We start from the raw sequence: 18893 nt of genomic DNA, 5'->3' as shown, positions 1-18893 counted from the left end.
GACATTATTTTTTGAATGTTTTATAGTATTTTTTTATGTAAATTATGATGGATTTCAATTTATCAAATAATATTATGATTTAAAATTCATTTTATTTTATTAAACGTTAAAATAGATAAACACGCTCCTTCCTTATTATTTTGGTATAAATAGATAGCTAGTGTTAGTTACTATTTAGGTTTTTAGGTGTCATTTCACCTTCCCGATAAAACCTTAAACATTTTAAATCGAGTTTTGCTTGTAAGTTCTATTTGCTTTCATTTCTAATATGGTATCGGAGAATTAAAATTCTGCCATGGTGAAACCTAATGCATAACATGTCCAAGCTTCGAATTCTCAGAGTGGACGAGTTTTTCTCGACTATTTGAGCAACCCATATTTAATCCAAAATGGCTATCATTCTTGTCTCGTACTCGTATCTCACTCACTCGCAGGAAACAACTACAATACCTGGAGTCGTGCAATGTCTATGGCACTCACCAGCAAGGTTCGATGGATGTTAGTAATTACTACTCTTGTTTGAGGACCCTGTGGGATGAATTAAAGGATTTCCAGCCAATATCGGCGTGTATTTATGGTTCTACAAAGGATTGGGTGAAGTACCAAAATTAAGATTGTGTTATGCATTTTTTGATGGGATTGAATGAATCATATGCTCTTCAATTGCTCATTGAAGCCGGTCTTCTTGGGAGTAAACCACGAACTACTCTCATGGATGCTAATTCAAAACTTAGTCAAGATGATGGTGAGTTGTTAACAGATCCATTCGTGTACCGTAAGTGTTGAGGAATTACCCTGAAGCGATGCCGATCACGATGATAATAGTACCCAAAAATTACGGAATAAAACAACCAACAAGAACACAAAGATTTACGTGGTTCACCCAATATAGGCTACGTCCACGGAGCACTGCAACTTTTATAACCGGAAGAAATATTACAACAAGTGTATACACCAATACAATCAATATCTCACGATCCCAACCCCGAGTATACCGAGAAAATATTTTCTCTAACTCACAAAAGAGAATTCTCGCACTCAAGAAAAAAATACACTCTTTTTTTCTATGCACTCTCTTTTTATCAAAGCTGAAAAGCTTTTGATTTTGGGATACAATAACTAAAGGAACTGAGCTCTATTTATAACGAATTCATACGATCAGTTTTTTAAACATTTCCGATGTGGGATTCTAAATTCTGAATATAAAATTCAGCGTGGGCCCCACATCATTTAAAAAATTCACCTAACAATTCTCCCACTTGAAGACTTGATTCCAATCATGTCTTCACACCATCAGTGCAGCAGCTCATACTTCCTTTGTTAGTCCAGGAGACCAACTGAAGTCAAACACAACTTCAGTTTTTCAATGATAACAGCCTTCGTGAGCATATCAGCTGGATTATTGCTTTCAGGAATCTTCTCAAACTTCAAGACTCCATTCACCCGATCTCTAAGGATCCCCATTCCAAGGATTTGTTTTGCAGCATCCAAATCCTTCAAAGCAAATTCCTTTGATAACTCTTTCTCGAGTTTATCCATCTCCTCCAGACAAGCTCCTGCTATCAACATATCATCTACATATATCAGTAGTATGATATAATAACCATCAAGCTTCACATGACAACAGTGATCAGCTTGATACCTCAAAAAACCATCATTATTCATTACACCATCAAACTTCTTGTACCTCTGTCTTGGAGCTTGTTTGAGACCATACAAGCTCTTCTGAAGTTTGCACATCATTTTCTCTTTCACTCGTACTTCAAATCCATGTGATTGATTCATTTCTTCATCTAGCTCACCATGAAGAAAAATCATCTTTACATCTAATAGTTCAAGATGTAAATCTTCTTTTATCATCAATCCAAGTACAGTCCTGATAGTAGTTAACTTTACCACCACAGAGAAAATATCAGTGTAACCAATGACTTTCTTTTCACCTTTTACAACAAGTATTTCTTTGTACCGCTTGCTACCGTCATGTTCTAATCGGTACTCCCACTTGCTCTGTAAAACCTTTTTACCTTCAGGAAGTTCTGACAACTCCCACATGTGATTGGATGACAGTGAATCCATCACATCTTCCATGGCTAACTCCCACTGTTTAAAGGTCTCATAAACATCCGATTTATTTTTCACAAAATAAACCCAAAATTTCCTGCTCGAATCGTCAACAGTAGTGCCATAATATCTTGAGTGATCTCCAAGGGATGTCACAGGAGATGGTCCACATACATCAGTATGTTCCAGCTCCAAATCTGCCGATATTGGTTCTCTGACCTCTTTTGAAAAGCTCACCTTTTTCTGCTTTCCAAAAAATACAGCTTCACACAGCTTGTGTTCAACGATCTTTAATTTCGGTAGCTTTCCGTTTGAACCAAGCATCTTCATTCCTTTCTCACTCGTATCGCCAAGCCTACTATGCCATAGACTGGAATTAGCTCCAGCATTCACAGCCGCTAATTTCTTTCTCAAACTGGAAGTCATATAAAGTGTTCCGGTTTTCTTTCCTCGAGCAACAATCATGGCTCCCTTTTTCACTTTCCAGGAACCATCACCAAAAGTCACATTGTGGCCTTCATCATCGAGCTGTCCCACCGAGATCAGATTGCGTGTCAATTTTGGTACATGCCTGACTTTGTTGATTTTCCAGACAGATCCATTTGACATTTTCATCCGTACATCACCCATACCAACAATTTCCAAGAGTTTTCCATCAGCCAGGAAAACTTTTCCGTAATCGCCAGCAATGTAATTGTCAAACATATCGCGATCACAAGTGGTATGAAACGAAGCTCCCGAATCCATAACCCAAGAATCAACAGGGCTTTCCATGGATAATAACAGAGCATCATGTACTTCCTCAGTAACAACATTAGCGTTGTTCCTTGTTGATTTGCAATTCCTTTTCAAGTGACCAGTCTCACCACAGCTCCAGCACTTCACATTCTTTTCAAATGTGTTATTGTCTTCTCCATTTCTTGACTTGGATCTACCATGTCATTGGTTAAAACTCTTTTCGCCACTCTTGTCCCTTCCTCTATTATCGAGATTTAGAGCAGAACTTGATGATGTTCCTTCACCAGAATCCATCTTGCGAACTTCCTCAGCAAGAATTTGATCTCTGACATCATTGAATTGTAGCTTTCTTTTTCTAACAGAGTTGCTAACCGCTGCCCGCATTGGTTCCCAAACATTTGGTAAAGACGCCAAAAGAATAAGTGCACGAATCTCAGCATCAAAATTAATTTCAACCGATGTTAGCTGAGAAACAATCGTGTTGAACTCATTGATGTGTTTAGCCACCGAAGCACCTTCTCCCATTTTCAAGTTGAATAACTTTTTCATGAGATGCACTTTGTTGCTTGCTGATGGCTTCTCGTACATGTCCGATAAAATGGACATCATCTCCTCTGTTGTTTTTGCCTCCGCCACGTTATGTGCCACGTTCTTCGTTAGGGTCAATCGTATTACACCTAACACTTGTCGGTCAAGAAGCTTCCAGTCATCATCCTCCATCTTTTCCGGCTTCTTTCCAGATAGAGGTTGATGCAACTTCCTGCTATACAGATAATCTCTAATCTGTAACCGCCAAAACGAAAAATCTGTTCCGTCGAACTTGTTGATTCCCGGTCCCGATCCATCATCTCCGGCCATCACTTCTCTAGCCTTAACAGAAAATCAAAAAAAATCTTTTCTGATGTGGAAGATCAGACAAAGCTGCAACCACAGAGCATACTCAGAATTCTTAAGAATTTTCACAACAAGGCTCTGATACCAGTTGTTGGGAAATTACCCCGAAGCGACGCCGATCACGATGATAATAGTACCCAAAAATTGCGGAATAAAACAACCAACAAAAACACAAAGATTTACGTGGTTCACCCAATATAGGCTACGTCCACGGAGCACTGCAACTTTTATAACCGGAAGAAATATTACAACAAGTGTATACACCAATACACTCAATATCTCACGATCCCAACCCCGAGTATACCGAGAAAATATTTTCTCTAACTCACAAAAGAGAATTCTCGCACTCAAGTAAAAAATACACTCTTTTTTTCTATGCATTCTCTTTTTATCAAAGCTGAAAAGCTTTTGATTTTGGGATACAAAACTGAAGGAACTGAGCTCTATTTATAACTAATTCCTACGATCAGTTTTTTAAACATTTCCGATGTGGGATTCTAAATTCTGAATATAAAATTCAGCGTGGGCCCCACATCATTTAAAAAACTCACCTAATCCCATGACTAAGCCCATCAAGATTAGGCCCAATACAGATTTTGGACTCCCGGTCCATCCGGCCCAGGTACTCTCCTATAAATACAAGCTTTGAGTCTCTAATTCATTCATTCACTATATTGACTTTCAGCAGTACCTTTAGCTGCTCTTTCATTATATACTCAGTCTCTGACTTGAGCATCAAAGAGACTACGTTGGATTTCAGGCTTAGATTAAATTCGAGGTATGCACTCGAACTAGTATCACCTGTTGGAATCAAACACTAAATTTTCAGTGAGTATCAGCTACTTTATCTCACCATCACCCGTCCAGATTTGGCTTAAGTAAACAAGTTAAACCAATTTGTTTCTGCCTCAAGATCTGCTCATTTACAATCTCTATATTCTGTTTTGAGATATGTCAAGGGAAGACAGGACAAGGCCTATTTTACATCTCCAAGTCCAAAGTCGGATTACACGTGTTTTCGGATTCTGATTGGGCTGCTTCTCCAGAGTCATATCGATCGGTTTTTTGGATTTTGTGTGATGCTTGGAAACTTGTTAGTTTCATGGAAATCAAAGAAGTAACAAATCGTATCAAAATCGTCTGCTGAAGACGAGTACAAATCCATGGCAAATCTGTGACACTATTTTGCCACAATCAAGCCGTCATTCATATAGCATTCAACCCCTTGTTCCATGAACGCACAAAGGACATCGAAATTGACCGTCACGTTGTGCGCAAGAGGATTCAGTTGAGCATCATCAAAGTTCTACATGTTGCCTCGCAGTTACAAGTTGGAGATTTGTTCACTAAAAGACTCTTCCATCTAGATTTCGAGCATTGTTGGTCAATATAGGAATTGAGAACATTTATTCCCCATCTTGAGGGGGAATACTAGACGTTAAAATAGAAAAACATGTTTCTTCCTTATTGTTCTGGTCTAAATCTAGTGGTAGTTACTATTTAGATTTTTAGATCTCAATTCACCTTCTCTGCAAAACCTTGCACACATTCAATGGAGTTTTGCTTGCAAGTTCCATTTGATTTCATTTCTAATAAACTTTGCCTTATCAACATGTAAATATGAATTTAAACTTTGATCTATGGTTGTATTATAAACAATTTCATAAATTTCAAATTCATCTCCCCAAAAATTATTTATATTAACAACTTTAAATGCGAACACGACTTGTTCCAATATAGTTTTTATAAGATAAACTTTATTATAATGTATTTATCATACGACGTAAATTGATAACTGCGTGTCATCGAAAAATTAACATAAGTCCTCCGTTTTCCTAAACTGAGAGAAGAACAAACTACACAAAATTTGATATAAGAAAAACCTGAATAATTTAATTCTTAAAGCGATAAAAATAAGACGATTTGGTTAAATCTTGATAAATTTACTTAATAATATTATTTTTTTAACACCAATAATTTCGATTGCATCTCAATTGTAATTTTCCCTATAGATTGTGGGGAAATGTTCTCCATATAATCCAGCTCTTGAGGCCAAGCCTGCTTTAAGTTTTGCTCCAAAAAATATTCCCTACAACAATTTAGCCAATAAGCACTAAACAGCGCTTTGCGGTATTTCAAAGTCCAAACTGCTGGATAGTTCTCTCATCAATTCCTGATAACTACTTAGGGGTGGGGTCGAACCTTCCTATCTAGTTCTTGTCTAAGATAATAATGATTTAATTTTTATTATCATCTGGATTTGAATATTCTAGGTCTCGTATCGAACCTTTCTACTTAATTATTGTCTTGTCTCGATAAGAACTGATTTTTTTTTAATCTCGATTTCGTACTCGAATATTCGGTTCCCAAAAATTTGGATAGAGAGATAATATCGCGAAAGTTCATGAAATCATCAGATAGAGAAATGATATTTCGATAAATATAAGATAAGAACAACAATATGTTCCATTTTTTTTCCCAGTATTATAACCAGTGACCTTTGATATATATATATTGTGTATTTGTTTAGTTTTTTTTTTTTATTATTATTCTTTGATATGATTTATATTCAAATATAGATAATATCGTAATTACAAAAATTAATTAATGTATGTACTATAATTTGAAATTATTACATATGGCAGTTTAAATTGATCATATTTAAATGAGCTTATATCATAATTATGAAAGAGTGGTATCATGTGAGACTGTCTCACGGATCCTAATCTGTTAGACGGTCAACCATACCGATATTCACAGTAAAAAATAATACTCTTAGCATAAAATGTAATATATTTTTTAATGGATGGTTTAGAAAATGGTTTTCCGATGCTGATCTTCTTGATATGATTTATATTCAAATATAGATAATATCGTAATTACAAAAATTAATTAATGTATGTACTATAATTTGAAATTATTACATATCGCAGTTTAAATTGATCATATTTAAACGATCTTATATCATAATTAGGAAAGAGTGGTATCATGTGAGACCGTCTCACGGATCCTAATCTGTGAGACGGGTCAATCCTACTGATATTCACAATAAAAAATAATACTCTTAGCATAAAATGTAATATATTTTTTTATGGACGGTTTAGAAAATGGTTTTCCGACGCTGCTCACATCATATGTCCGATGAGTAAATGGGAGATACCGTTAGTCTTCGGGTATTGACCGATTACGCCAACAATGGCACGAGGATGCCTGTGGAACTACATAAATTCTGAGGCGTCCGACAGCCCATCCATCTATTCATGTGCAACAACCGTATTCGAACTAGTTCGGCGGTGCGCTCATTAATTCAGGCATTAATTAAATCACATTTCTCAAAACAAGCACAAAAAAGAAAGAAAACATTTCCAATAAAATACGTGCCAAATTTTGATTACTGCTAATTCATTAACAGCTTGTCCACATTTCGAGGGTTTTTAGGAAATTGGGGAATTTATATATTATTCTTTGGTCCCAAACATAAAATTATATTATTTTAATATGCCCAAATAGTATATATATAATTCAGTGTTTATATCTATCGTTAGGCAAAAATTTATGTGAAACGGTCTCACATGTTATATTTTGTGAGACTTATATCTTATTTGAGTCATCTATGAAAAAAATTATTTTTTATGCTAAGAGCATTACTTTTTATTGTGAATATCGGTAGGGTTGACCCGTCTCAGTGATAAAGATTCGTGATACCATCTCACAAAAGACCTATTCCTTATTATTATATTATTAAGAAGTGAGTCGTAGTAACTATCATTGATAGGTTTGTCTTGTTGCTTGCTTATCATTAAACAACCTTTATTTTTCTCAACCTTATCTTTAATCAATCAGTGAGAAAATATTTTTTAATAATTAATTAATTATTTTTTAACAAGAGTAATGTTATTTAATATTAATAATATTGCACATAGTATTATTTTATATAATTAACAATTAAAATTAATAAATTTTAGTGCTTGAATGAATATTTAAAATTATTGATATAATATATATAATGTTAAATAATAAAATATTTTTCACAAAATCAATTTTTTTGTCATTTGTTAGATGAGAAACGTTGATTAAAAATTTTAATTATTTTATAATATGTTAAATTATATTTTAAATTTCTAATTAATATGCATATTAATAATTTTAATAACAATTTACAGATAACAAACATAAAAAATCACGACGATATGTTTAAAAAAAATTCCAAAATGTAATATTATACAACAAGAATTATTTTATATGATACAGAATTGTGATAATTAAATATATAAGTAACATAAAACTCAAAATCACGAATGAAATCAAATGCAATGATATAATCATTTTAGACAGTTAAATGTAGTTTATACTTCAAGATAAGTCAAATTCAAATTTGGATTTTTAAAATAAATTCAAAAGAACTCATATTTATTTCTTATTCATTTTCGAATATTTAATATGATAGGTAAATACATAAATATTGATAAATATTTTCTTTTATAAAATATTTTATTTTTTACGAAAACTTTTAAAATATTGCAAAAACTCTATTTATATATGTATATATATATATAATTCAATAGATAGATTTTTTTGTCAATCTATCTCAATTTATTAAAGGTAAAAACTTATGTGAGACGGTTTCACAGGTCGTATTTTTTGAGACGGATCTTTATTTGGGTCATCCATGAAAAAATAGAACTTTTATGTTAAAGAGTATTACTTTTTATTATGAATATTGGTAGGGTTGACTTATCTCACAGATTAAGATCTGTGAGACGGTCTCACATGAGATTCACTCTTTATTAAATACATTGAATGTTTCAAATTAATGGATAAATGATTTTTCTTCATGAAAACACTAACAAGCTTATCTACAAAACTTGTAAGTATTTGTTTTGATTGTTCATTTGACTTTTGGCTTACCAACTATGGGGAAGAGATTGATTATTCGGAGTGATGCTACGTGTACAATAATATTTGTACAATAATTTATCAACGTATAACGATACATTGAATACAAAATGTCACAATTTATTTGATATAAATATCGTTATACATGATGTTGACTGTATTTTTAGCATTATCCGATTATTTATTGGTGGGAGTTGGCACTTAAAGCTTCAATGCCTCACATAAATGCCATCGTGGAAACAATTGAGCTGGAACTTGGCTTCACAATTAATGTAACCGGGCAAACTACGCACATCCTGCCATGAACACGTATGTGATGGATGATCCATGCGACGTTGACTCGAGTCATATTTAATAATTTCGAATATAATATTTTTCGAGCTGGCTCGATCCTTTGAACCCTCGAACGACACTTATGTGTCGAATTATTAGCTAATGAATTGAATAAAAACCACCATTTTCATTGAATGGTGAGACTACGATAAATAGGCATCAACTGCAACACAATTTTTTTTTCCCAAAAGAGGACAAAAATTAAATACCAATGGGCAATCTCTTTCTTGTTGACTTTTAATCAACTTCCAATTCAATGCCCAAGTTGACAATTCCTTTTTCTCGACAATCAAAACTTCCCAGTCTTTTTCTCGTAGTGTCACCGTGTTAATAATCGTGTGTACAATAGTCTAATTGCATTGATGAGGTATTACGATGAAAGTCGTTATTCATTATCACATCATATTAATTTTTTTGTGTTTAATAATTTTCGTGTAAAAATTATATATTACTTTATCAAAATATGAAACTAATTTATTAGACATACTAAAATTTATGTGAGACGGTCTCACGGGTCGTATTTTGCAGTGTTCTAAAAAGAAGCTCGACAAAAACGCCCCGCTTCGGAGAAAAGAGGAAAAAAACGGTTAAACTTTAGTTTGATCGAGTTAAGCGTAATTCAGATGTTTAATTAAGTATGTTGAGTACAATTAATCATATCTATTTATTTTTAAATTTTTTATTTTGAAGGTATGTCTTTTTATTTTAAAATAATAAATTAGATTTATAATTTAGATATTTATTTTTAAATTTTAATTAGGATTAACCATTTCACATTTTTTAATGTTGGTTGATTGCAAAAACAAATAAAGATTGTAATTTTGAGATTTTTTTGCTTTTATAAATATGAGAATTAATGCATCTGACTTAAATTTATCATATTTATATATTATTTTATTTATTTATTAGTTTGAGATAATTACAATTGCACAAAAGATAAAAAAGCTTTTTCACGTTTAACCACGTGCTAATCTCGCTTAAGCTTGAAAAGCTTGGAGCTCGACATCCGTGCTTCGGGACGACTCACGCTTTTTTGAACCTTGATATTTTGTGAGACAAATATCTTATTTGGATCATCCATGAAAAAGTATTAATTTTTATGCTAAGAGTGTTATTTTTTATTGTGAATATCGGTAGAGTTGAGCCGTCTCAGAGATAAAGATTCATGAGACCGTCTCACAAGATACCTAATCTATCAGATAAGATTCATTTAAATAGTTTGAACATTTAGATAATTTAGAGAAAAATGTTACAGTGATGCACAAAAATTACAAGTAAATTCACACCAGTAAAGTTAATTAACAAACATTATAAATGATAAAATTTTAAATAAAAAAAACTTTGATGTCACGTTACTGACGTTAGTTAGTACGTAGTATTCAAGTTTAATAATATAGTAAATATAGATAGGACGCTGACATCCATTGTCACATACAAGGTCAACGGAAAAAATCATAGACCTTACATATAAGAATAAACGTAGATGGTTAGATTTACGGTTAGATAAATGAATTTGAATGCAAGAGTTTGTTTGAAGTAATTTGTACGAAGTTGTAATATATAGAAAAGTAGGCTAAATAGGGCCCTCGTTAGCAAATGCAAGAATGACCCAGAATTGATGGCATGCAGAAGAACCGAATAAAGTAAAGCGAGGCGCAACTATCTTGAAGTAATTCCTCCTGACCAAGTTGTAATAATTCAGAAAAAAGATATGCCATCATTTATATCTTAATAAATATTTTCATTAAATGATTTATAAAAAGGTAGAACTAGATGGATTCAATGAACATGTTGAATTACTGAAACAAACTTGTAAAATTTGTGTGGTTGTACAAACTAATTTGAAAGAACATTATACATGGAAGCTCCAACAATCGCAATCGGGAATTTAAAACTATTCTACATGAATGGAACGTATAAAAAAAAGATAATGTTATATGTACAACGATGGTAACAAATTAAGATACAAAATTATTTGAAATGACAAAATAAAATATATTTATAGTATTTTTGTCATTTCAAATGCACTTTGTAACATAACGTGTAACCTTTGTTGTGCATGTAGCGTTACCGTAAAAAAAAATTATACCTTGAGATAACAGATATGGCAATGTATACGGTTGAACAAGTTAACGTTAAACTTCAAAGATGAGATGAGAGAGTGAGTTATAATCGACTTGCCGATGCCATGGAGCCCATTTTGTTGGCAATGTCTCTTAAAGTGAATTTCTGGACTTTTCCGGTGGCGGTTTTCGGGAGCTCGGCCATGAAAACCACCGTCTTCGGCACCATGTAATGTGGCAGCTTGGCTCGACAGAATTCTATCATCTCATTTTCGGCCACCGGCTTCGGGCTCACCCCCTCCTTCAAGCTCAAGAATGCACACGGGGTTTCGCCCCAGTAATCATCGGGCCGAGCCACCACAGCTGCCTCATTCACCACCGGATTGGAATATAAGACAGACTCAACCTCCACACTGCTCACATTTTCCCCGCCGGTGATGATGATGTCTTTCGCACGATCCTTTATTTCCAGGTATCCATCTGGGTGCATCACCCCCACATCTCCGGTGTAGAGCCATCCGTCTCCCCGCATGCATTTGGAGGTGGCTTCGGGGTTTTTAAGGTAACCCAGCATCAAGCAGGCACCTCTGAGCACGATTTCCCCCAGTGTTGATCCGTCCCTTTTCACACTAATTCCACTTTCTGGGTCCACCACATCCGCCGCCGTGATCCCCAGTGTCCTCACCCCTTGTCTAGCTTTAAGCCTAGCTCTCTCAGTCGCCGGGAATACATTCCACTTTGACTTCCACGCGCAAGAAATCACCACTCCCGCCACCTCAGTCAACCCGTATCCATGGGCCACATCGAATCCCAATGATTCAGTTCTCAGAACCACGGCCGCCGGCGGTGGAGCGCCGCCAGTCATGAACTGAATTGGGCTCTTCAATGGCCTTGCACCGGGATAGTTTGCTAACATGTTGAGTATCACCGGCGCACCGCACATGTGCGTAACATTGTAACGATTTATGGACTCGTACACCACGCGGGCATCAAACCTTCTGAGGCAGACATTGGTTCCACCAACGGCAGCCATTCCCCAAGTGTAGCTCCAGCCATTGGAATGGAACATGGGCAGCGTCCAGAGGTACACCGGCTGCTTCGGAACCGACCAATTTATCAAAGAATCGAAGGTGATAATGAAAATGGATCTGTGAGAATGCACCACACCCTTAGGCGACGAAGTTGTGCCGGATGTGTAATTCAGGGTCATGGGCTCCCATTCATTCTCCGGCGAAACCCATTTGAATTTCGGATTACCCTTCCGCACCATAGACTCGTAGGTATCATGAATTCCCACCATTGACACCAAGTTTTCATCTTTCTCGATGAGGATGACCAATGGAGGCTGCAATTTGAGCGGAAACAGAGAAATAGCTTCCATCACTATACCCAGGAGCTGGAAGTCTACAAAAACAAGCTTCGCTTCACTGTGGCGGAGAATCACGGAGACCGTCCTGGAATCCAGGCGAGTGTTGATGTTGTTGATTACATAACCCGCCATCGGCACCGCAAACTGGAGCTCGTACATGGCGGGAATGTTCGGCGCCATAACCGAGACCACGCGACCTCTCTGGATTCCAACAGAAGCAATAGAAGACGCCATTCTCAAGCACCTTTCTTGCGTCTGAGACCACGTGTAGGACATGGAATTGTAGATAACTGATGTACAGTCTCCATAAACAATTGCCGCCCTCTCAAGAAACGTCAAAGGGGTAAGGGGACATGAATTCGCGTCGCTTTTCTTCAACTCTTCCATGAAGAATATGAGCAATTATGGGCCTCTCTCACACACAATCACAGTGTATCCTTCTCTCTAGATATGCATAACTTCTGGCTGTACAGGTCTGGTTTTATCATGCTCAGACGCCAGGGGCTCTTTCTCTAGCCTCATTAATGAAATCACATCGAAAAAGATCACGGTTTCAAGGTGATTTACGCAAGTAAACAACATTCAAGGCATAAGTAACATCAAATTGTTGGCCAACAAAAGCCGCTGGCGAATTTAATTAGTTTGATAATTGGTTCCATAATCTCCATTATTTTATTGCGACATTTGTGTCTTTATTGATTACGCGTCCAACTTCTGAAACAACTGTTTTTTTTTTTTTTTTTTTTGAAAAAAAAAACCTCATTCTGTTATTATTAAGGAGCCTAAAAATCATTTTTAATATAATTTCATTTACCCCTTTACGGCATAAGTCATAATTTTATTTTATTCGCATCATTGCGTCATATTCAGTTTATGATTCCGGATTTACTTAACCAACTGGTAGATTCTAATATCACGAATTATTCTACAGCATTTTTCAAACTTGATATGATATGATAGACTGGGAATTTTGCTTATATAGAAGCTTTTAGGAAGGTAAGTAGATTGTGTCATTCTTCGCTCCACAGAGACAGGATGGCATTACCCAACCAGTTTAGAGTGGATGTGGACGCGGGTTTTGATGGGCCAAGAATGCTTTCAGTGTTGAGGCAGTCATTCGAGACCATCTTGGTGCAAAAGGTAACCTGATTTGCATCCAGGTTCTGTGAAGAGAGCAGAACTTGTTTCTATACCAAAATTGTGATGTATTATTTTAGCCTTGTGAAATCTTTCATTTTTTTAAAAAAAAATGTTAGTATATTTTGTTTGACATAAAAATATTGACAATATTTGGATTATATATGAAGTATAATTACTTTAGAGGGTTGATTTGGCAAATCCCCTACACATCTAGCCATGTATCGACCATAACAATTTTTCCAACATTTCATGTTACGTTACATGTTGAATTTTTTTTTATCCTTGTGACTATTTTTTAAATATGTCGAGTTAAACATGTGACAACAATCAATTATTAATGTAACGTTAAATATGATGTTGGTGAAAATCGTGATATCTGATCGGAGATCATATCGAGTCGATGAATGACCTGTCGAGAAATTGAGTCTCTTTTTGTGGGCTCTGGTCGGACCAGCGGATCGGGAAACACGAACAAGAATGTTAGTAGGAGGCCGGAAGCAGACCTTCCGACGCAGAGCTTCCGAAATTATTGCGTGTACTCAATACGAGTAAATATATGTATGAATGAATAATCATCGAAACATGATATTTCTAGAAGTGAGTAGAGTTTTTTGATGATTAAAACTCTAATCTTTGTAGAATTCTAATTATGTTGGAATCTTTCACATGTTGGACTCTGGATTCTAATAATCTTAGATAAATATAGATTAAACTTTTACGAGTCTTATCTTTGTGGATGATGTATATCTTACTTGGAGCTCATTGAGGCATGAGCTCGTAAGCCGTGTAGTGATCATGTACAAGTTTTTATGGGAGGTCGACAAAGTCCTTTTTAATCGATGTGATAATATGTACGGCTAGGAGCTCGGCTCTGGAGGTTGTCTAAGTCCTTGAAGAATCGATAATAAATATATGGGAGGTCAGCTAAGATGAACTCTCAGGCGAACATAAATAAATGAGACCCAATATGAGTCTCTAGCTGACCCGATGGATCTGGGTGAATAAGATGGCCTCCTAATGAACCCACTGTCAGAGTTATTTTCTCAGCTGTTCCAAATTTAGAATGCAGAACTTTATGATAAATGATACAAATATTCAGATTTTATAGAATTTGAATTATGCAACAATTTCTGTAACATTTTGATACAATAGGAAATAGGCTCGGTCAACTCAGGACAATCTAGGATAATTATTGCCTAAGAATTTTTTATTAGCTTCTTCATTTTTTTAATAATAATTTGTGCAGTTGTATTTTTTTAAAAAAAAAAATACATAATCATTTTTTGAAACTTGTGCAATTAGACTATTGGAGTCTATGACATGAATCGAAATATCTCCGTATTTGAAGTTCGCTCCGCTTCTTCGGAGTTGCAGAACATGGAAACACATTATTAACTCATAATTGGCAAACATTATTTCGATTCCCAAATTTAAAGTGAGGCATCTGCAGTATTTGTAAAGGTTGACTACATATGATGTGTGATATGGTTTGGATGGATAAAATTCACACACATGATTTTTAAAAAATTAATAAATCTCATATATGTATGACTAAATTTGGGCCCTTGAAGTGCCCCTACATGATGAAATCAACCATTTGTAAATAGGCCAAGTCTTGTCATTGCATACATATTGATTGGGATTTTTAACCTAATCTAATCTCTCATCAACATTAACTCTAACACGAGCATCAGATAAACTTAATGTTATCACACTATTGTTACCAGACGATTACGTATGAAAATAATTTTTTTATAATATCTAGATATTTTAAAGTCTCCTAAATCAAGGTAATATCATTGAGTGCATCATTAAAAAAATATCAATTAATGGTTCTGATCATTGTTTTCAGAATCGGACCTACGAGTTCGACTAAAAACCCACCACGAATCCCACATAATTGATCGGACCGGTATTGAACCAATTCATTTTGGACTGGTTCAATTTTTTAAAATTTTTTTTTTGGTTATATATATATATATATATATATATATATATATATATATATATATATTTGTGTGTGTGTGTGTGTGTGTGTGGTTCAAATTTTTTAAATTGTATTTATGATTTTATATATAGATATGATTGTTTTAATATCGATTTAGCAACAGTCGATTATAGAAACATTGGTTCTCATAAGATATCTATGTAAATATAGGCCCACCAAATACCCATTATAGAAGACTTTAAAGAAAACCCAATATAATATATATGATCATGTTTCGATGTGTGCTTCTTTCTATACGGAGGCCTGCCTAAAATGGTGAACAAAAGACCTCCCTCAATAAAGCCCCACAAAGGGATGTACAAATCCAACATCCACGAAAGGAGGATCTGGTTCAGTCCGCCTTCCATGCATAAGAACCAATGGAAGTTCAACACAGTTTAAGTGTTTACAATTTTTCAGTATCACTCACGATTTGGATAATCGAAAAGAACTACTTCATCACTGCTTCGTGCGCTCTGTTGCTTTCCCTTCATCCCGATCTATCAGTCACTCGTTTATTTTCTTGCTCTTATTATTTCGGGATTGTGAGAGTTCAAGTATCTCATCGAAAATAAAATGTCAATGAAGATATCCATCCCCAGCCTATATTGGACTATTTTAACAAGGAAAAATAACGACCAAAAGTACATTTTATTCAATCAAAAGTTATTTCTATTATTTTTATTTTTGTGCTAGAATCATATAAATTGTAAAAAAAAAATATTTTAAAATTTAATTATTATAAAAAATTATATGTTCCACCCATTTATAAACACTAATAAAATTATTGTAGCTATTTTTAAATGCTAGACATATATATATCATTTAGTGACAGAGAGTAAATCTCCCGGAGTAAGATAAAATTGGCCCATTTCTTTCTATTGGTTAGTATTACTTGCAAATTATTTTAGTTATGGAAAAAGGTAACAAAACAGCCATTTCCAATCGTAAGTTAGATGAGTTTGATTGCTAACACTTCACAATAAATTTTCATGTTTTCATCAGGAGATATCAGCCAAATAAACAATAACTTCTATCCAATCCATAAATCTTGTAATTTCATATGGAAAGACACCTCAAAGCTTTCATATGGAAATACACCTCAAAGCATTTCTTCTCGAAACGCAATGCCAACAACCAATCCACCGCTACTTTTTAAAATAAAATGTCGGGCCACTTAGAAAAGTGGAGCACTCTTTGCACAAACGATTTTAGCCACACAGAACATGGGAATATGATAATTAAAGTGTACACTAATTGGCACCTCAAATGCGAAAGTCAAACACCAATAAAGAAACGTAATCCAAAGACAGCTTAAACCTTAAGAACGAAAGAGTGGATTTATAATCAAGCAGCGATGGGAGGACAGGAAAACAATCGAGTACAAAATAAACAATCCCATCTGACCTTTCGATCGAGGTTTTAACTAAATTCACTTCTTTTCCTACCAAATACAGTTTTACTTATGCATAGTAGTCGCCTAGCTCAGAGGGAATTGTTTATGGCATGATTCTAAACCCAAACTTCATGAGATCAGATGGATTAGTCTTCGTCGTCGTCGTCGTCCTGAATATTTGAAGAATATTACAAAAAAAAAAAAACAATTGATAAATCCCAATACATTTATTAATAATTCAGAATCATGGGTGGGCAGGGGAACAATTGGAAAACAACCCATCATACCTCTGCGCTGCCTTCATCGTCATCGTCTTCGTCGTCATGCACTTCAGACTTCGACTTGTCACTCTCTTCTTCAGCATCAGTTCCTTCGGCCTATTGGGAAATGTTTTTAAAAGCACTTTAACGGATGAAAACAAAGATTCGATTGATAGTTCCTTCGAGATTTAAGAATCGAGGAAATGCCTTTTTCTTGTTGTAGGCTTGGAGAGTTTTCTCGTATTCAGCCTTCCTCTTCTCCGCCTTGGCCACAAAGGGAGCTTTCTCCTGGAACGATTTAGAACGAATGATGATAACACTGTGCAAAAGAGAAAGAAACTACAGAACAAGTCAAATTTCAAGCGAATTTATACCGCATCAGACATTGATTTCCATTTGTCACCTCCAGCTTTACCGACCTACGCAAAGTTTCAATGACATAGCATAATCAAACCATATTCTCATGAACTTTTTAATCGGATACATAAATTAAATACTAACAGCGGCAACGGATTTGTTGTTCGGATGCTTTTCTTTGAACTGCTTCCTGAAGTCCTCCCTGTATTTGATGGAAAGACGGATATTTCAAAATCAAAAGAAAGATAAATATGCAACCTATTCATCTAAAAAAACCCCGAAAACGCTGAATTACATGAAAACAAAGAAAGCACTAGCAGGCCTCTTAGGAGCGTTTGGATCCTTAGCTGCCTTTCCCTTCTTCGCCGCCGGCTTTTTTCCAGAGGATGGAGCTCCTTTCTTCACCGATAACCTTCTCGAAATTCAAAATCAAAAAATAAATAAATAAAAAACAACAAAAATCTCAGATCTAAAAAATCTCAACAAACTTACTTCGCATCAGCCTTTTTGGATTCCGTTTTCGACCTTCCGCCCTTCATATCTCGCCTGATAAGAAAAACAAAGAGAAAATCGGTAAAAACAGCCGAAAATCGGCGCGACTCGGTCGAGTCAACGGCGATCGAACCTCCAACTCACCTTCGCCTGGAGTAGTACAAATAATAGCGATAAACACGAAAGAGATATCCAATGCAGTGGATGCGCGTGGGGGGATTTAAGAAGCGTAGGCAATGAATGATACGGGAGAGTGTGTGTTAGTGTGTGAGAGATACGAGAATTTTTAGGGGTTTCAAAGGAAAGAGTGTAAAAAATTCCCTACACATATCGAAACGAAGCCCGGGTTTGGGCGGGAATTCAAATTTCTCCCGCCACGTAATCGATCCGTCGGTTCCTCCAGGAACGAATGAATGCTCGCCACCTCATCGTCCGAGCGAACCGTCCACCTTTGTGTTTTCTCTGTGTTTCTTTGTGAAGGGGTTTGTGCCGTTAGATGGCCTCTAGGTAGATAATCTGGACAGGTGTCGGGATCTCGGAGACCATTGAGTTTAGGTCATTGCCGCGTAGTTTGGTACTCTGGAGATGCAATGACCGATTTAACCTTTGCGTTATTACTTTTAAAGACATAGGGCACATAGCGGGGGTGCTCGGTGTCCCTTCATTAAATAATTCAACGTTATTCATGATATGATTGGGATATGCTGTATGACTTGTGAGGCTAGTTTTGTAATTTTACTAAACAATAATAATATTATTATTAACTCAAATACTTTACAATTTACATTTGAGTTCTGAAAATAGCTGTAAATTTGAATTTGGATGGAAATCATTTTTGGGAAAAAAAAAAAGGGCATTTATTAAATATAATTCTTTTCATTAAATTTGGCTTATGGATTTCCAATTT

At 35.2% G+C, this 18893-nt stretch overlaps 2 protein-coding genes across 3 annotated transcripts; both read right to left on the bottom strand.

The window, feature by feature from the left end:
* Positions 1-10727: 10727 nt before the first annotated feature.
* Positions 10728-13022, bottom strand: LOC140841750 (2-methylpropanoate--CoA ligase CCL4-like). The gene has a single exon (XM_073209403.1). It carries the CDS (start codon positions 12739-12741, stop codon positions 11089-11091), a length of 1653 nt encoding a protein of 550 aa, XP_073065504.1. The 5' UTR covers positions 12742-13022; the 3' UTR covers positions 10728-11088.
* A 3773-nt stretch (positions 13023-16795) lies between these two features.
* On the bottom strand, positions 16796-18293 carry LOC140841748 (HMG1/2-like protein). Of its 2 annotated transcripts, none has more exons than XM_073209400.1 (8): positions 18131-18293; positions 17987-18040; positions 17790-17906; positions 17639-17696; positions 17512-17556; positions 17345-17425; positions 17165-17254; positions 16796-17047 (listed from the first exon to the last, which is right to left on the bottom strand). In XM_073209400.1, the coding sequence occupies exons 2-8, from the start codon at positions 18031-18033 to the stop codon at positions 17024-17026; spliced, it is 462 nt and encodes a 153-aa protein (XP_073065501.1). In that variant the 5' UTR covers positions 18034-18040; positions 18131-18293; the 3' UTR covers positions 16796-17023. The 2 variants fall into 2 exon arrangements, with proteins under 2 accessions (XP_073065501.1, XP_073065502.1); XM_073209401.1 differs by having other exon boundaries at positions 17987-18034; positions 18125-18255.
* Between the last annotated feature and the right edge of the window lie 600 nt (positions 18294-18893).

This window comes from Primulina eburnea, chromosome 9, assembly GCF_022965805.1.
Source record: "Primulina eburnea isolate SZY01 chromosome 9, ASM2296580v1, whole genome shotgun sequence".
Lineage (NCBI taxonomy): Eukaryota > Viridiplantae > Streptophyta > Magnoliopsida > Lamiales > Gesneriaceae > Primulina > Primulina eburnea.
This window is presented reverse-complemented; position numbering and strand designations above follow the sequence as displayed.

Coding starts and splice junctions, on each gene's coding strand:
- LOC140841750 (XM_073209403.1), bottom strand. CDS start 12,741: ATGGAAGAGTTGAAGAAAAGCGACGCGAATTCATGTCCCCTTACCCCT.
- LOC140841748 (XM_073209400.1), bottom strand. CDS start 18,033: ATGAAGGGCGGAAGGTCGAAAACGGAATCCAAAAAGGCTGATGCGAA. Junction 17,557..17,638: donor ACAACAAATCCGTTGCCGCT/GTTAGTATTTAA, acceptor AACTTTGCGTAG/GTCGGTAAAGCTGGAGGTGA. Junction 17,426..17,511: donor GGAAATCAATGTCTGATGCG/GTATAAATTCGC, acceptor AAATCGTTCCAG/GAGAAAGCTCCCTTTGTGGC.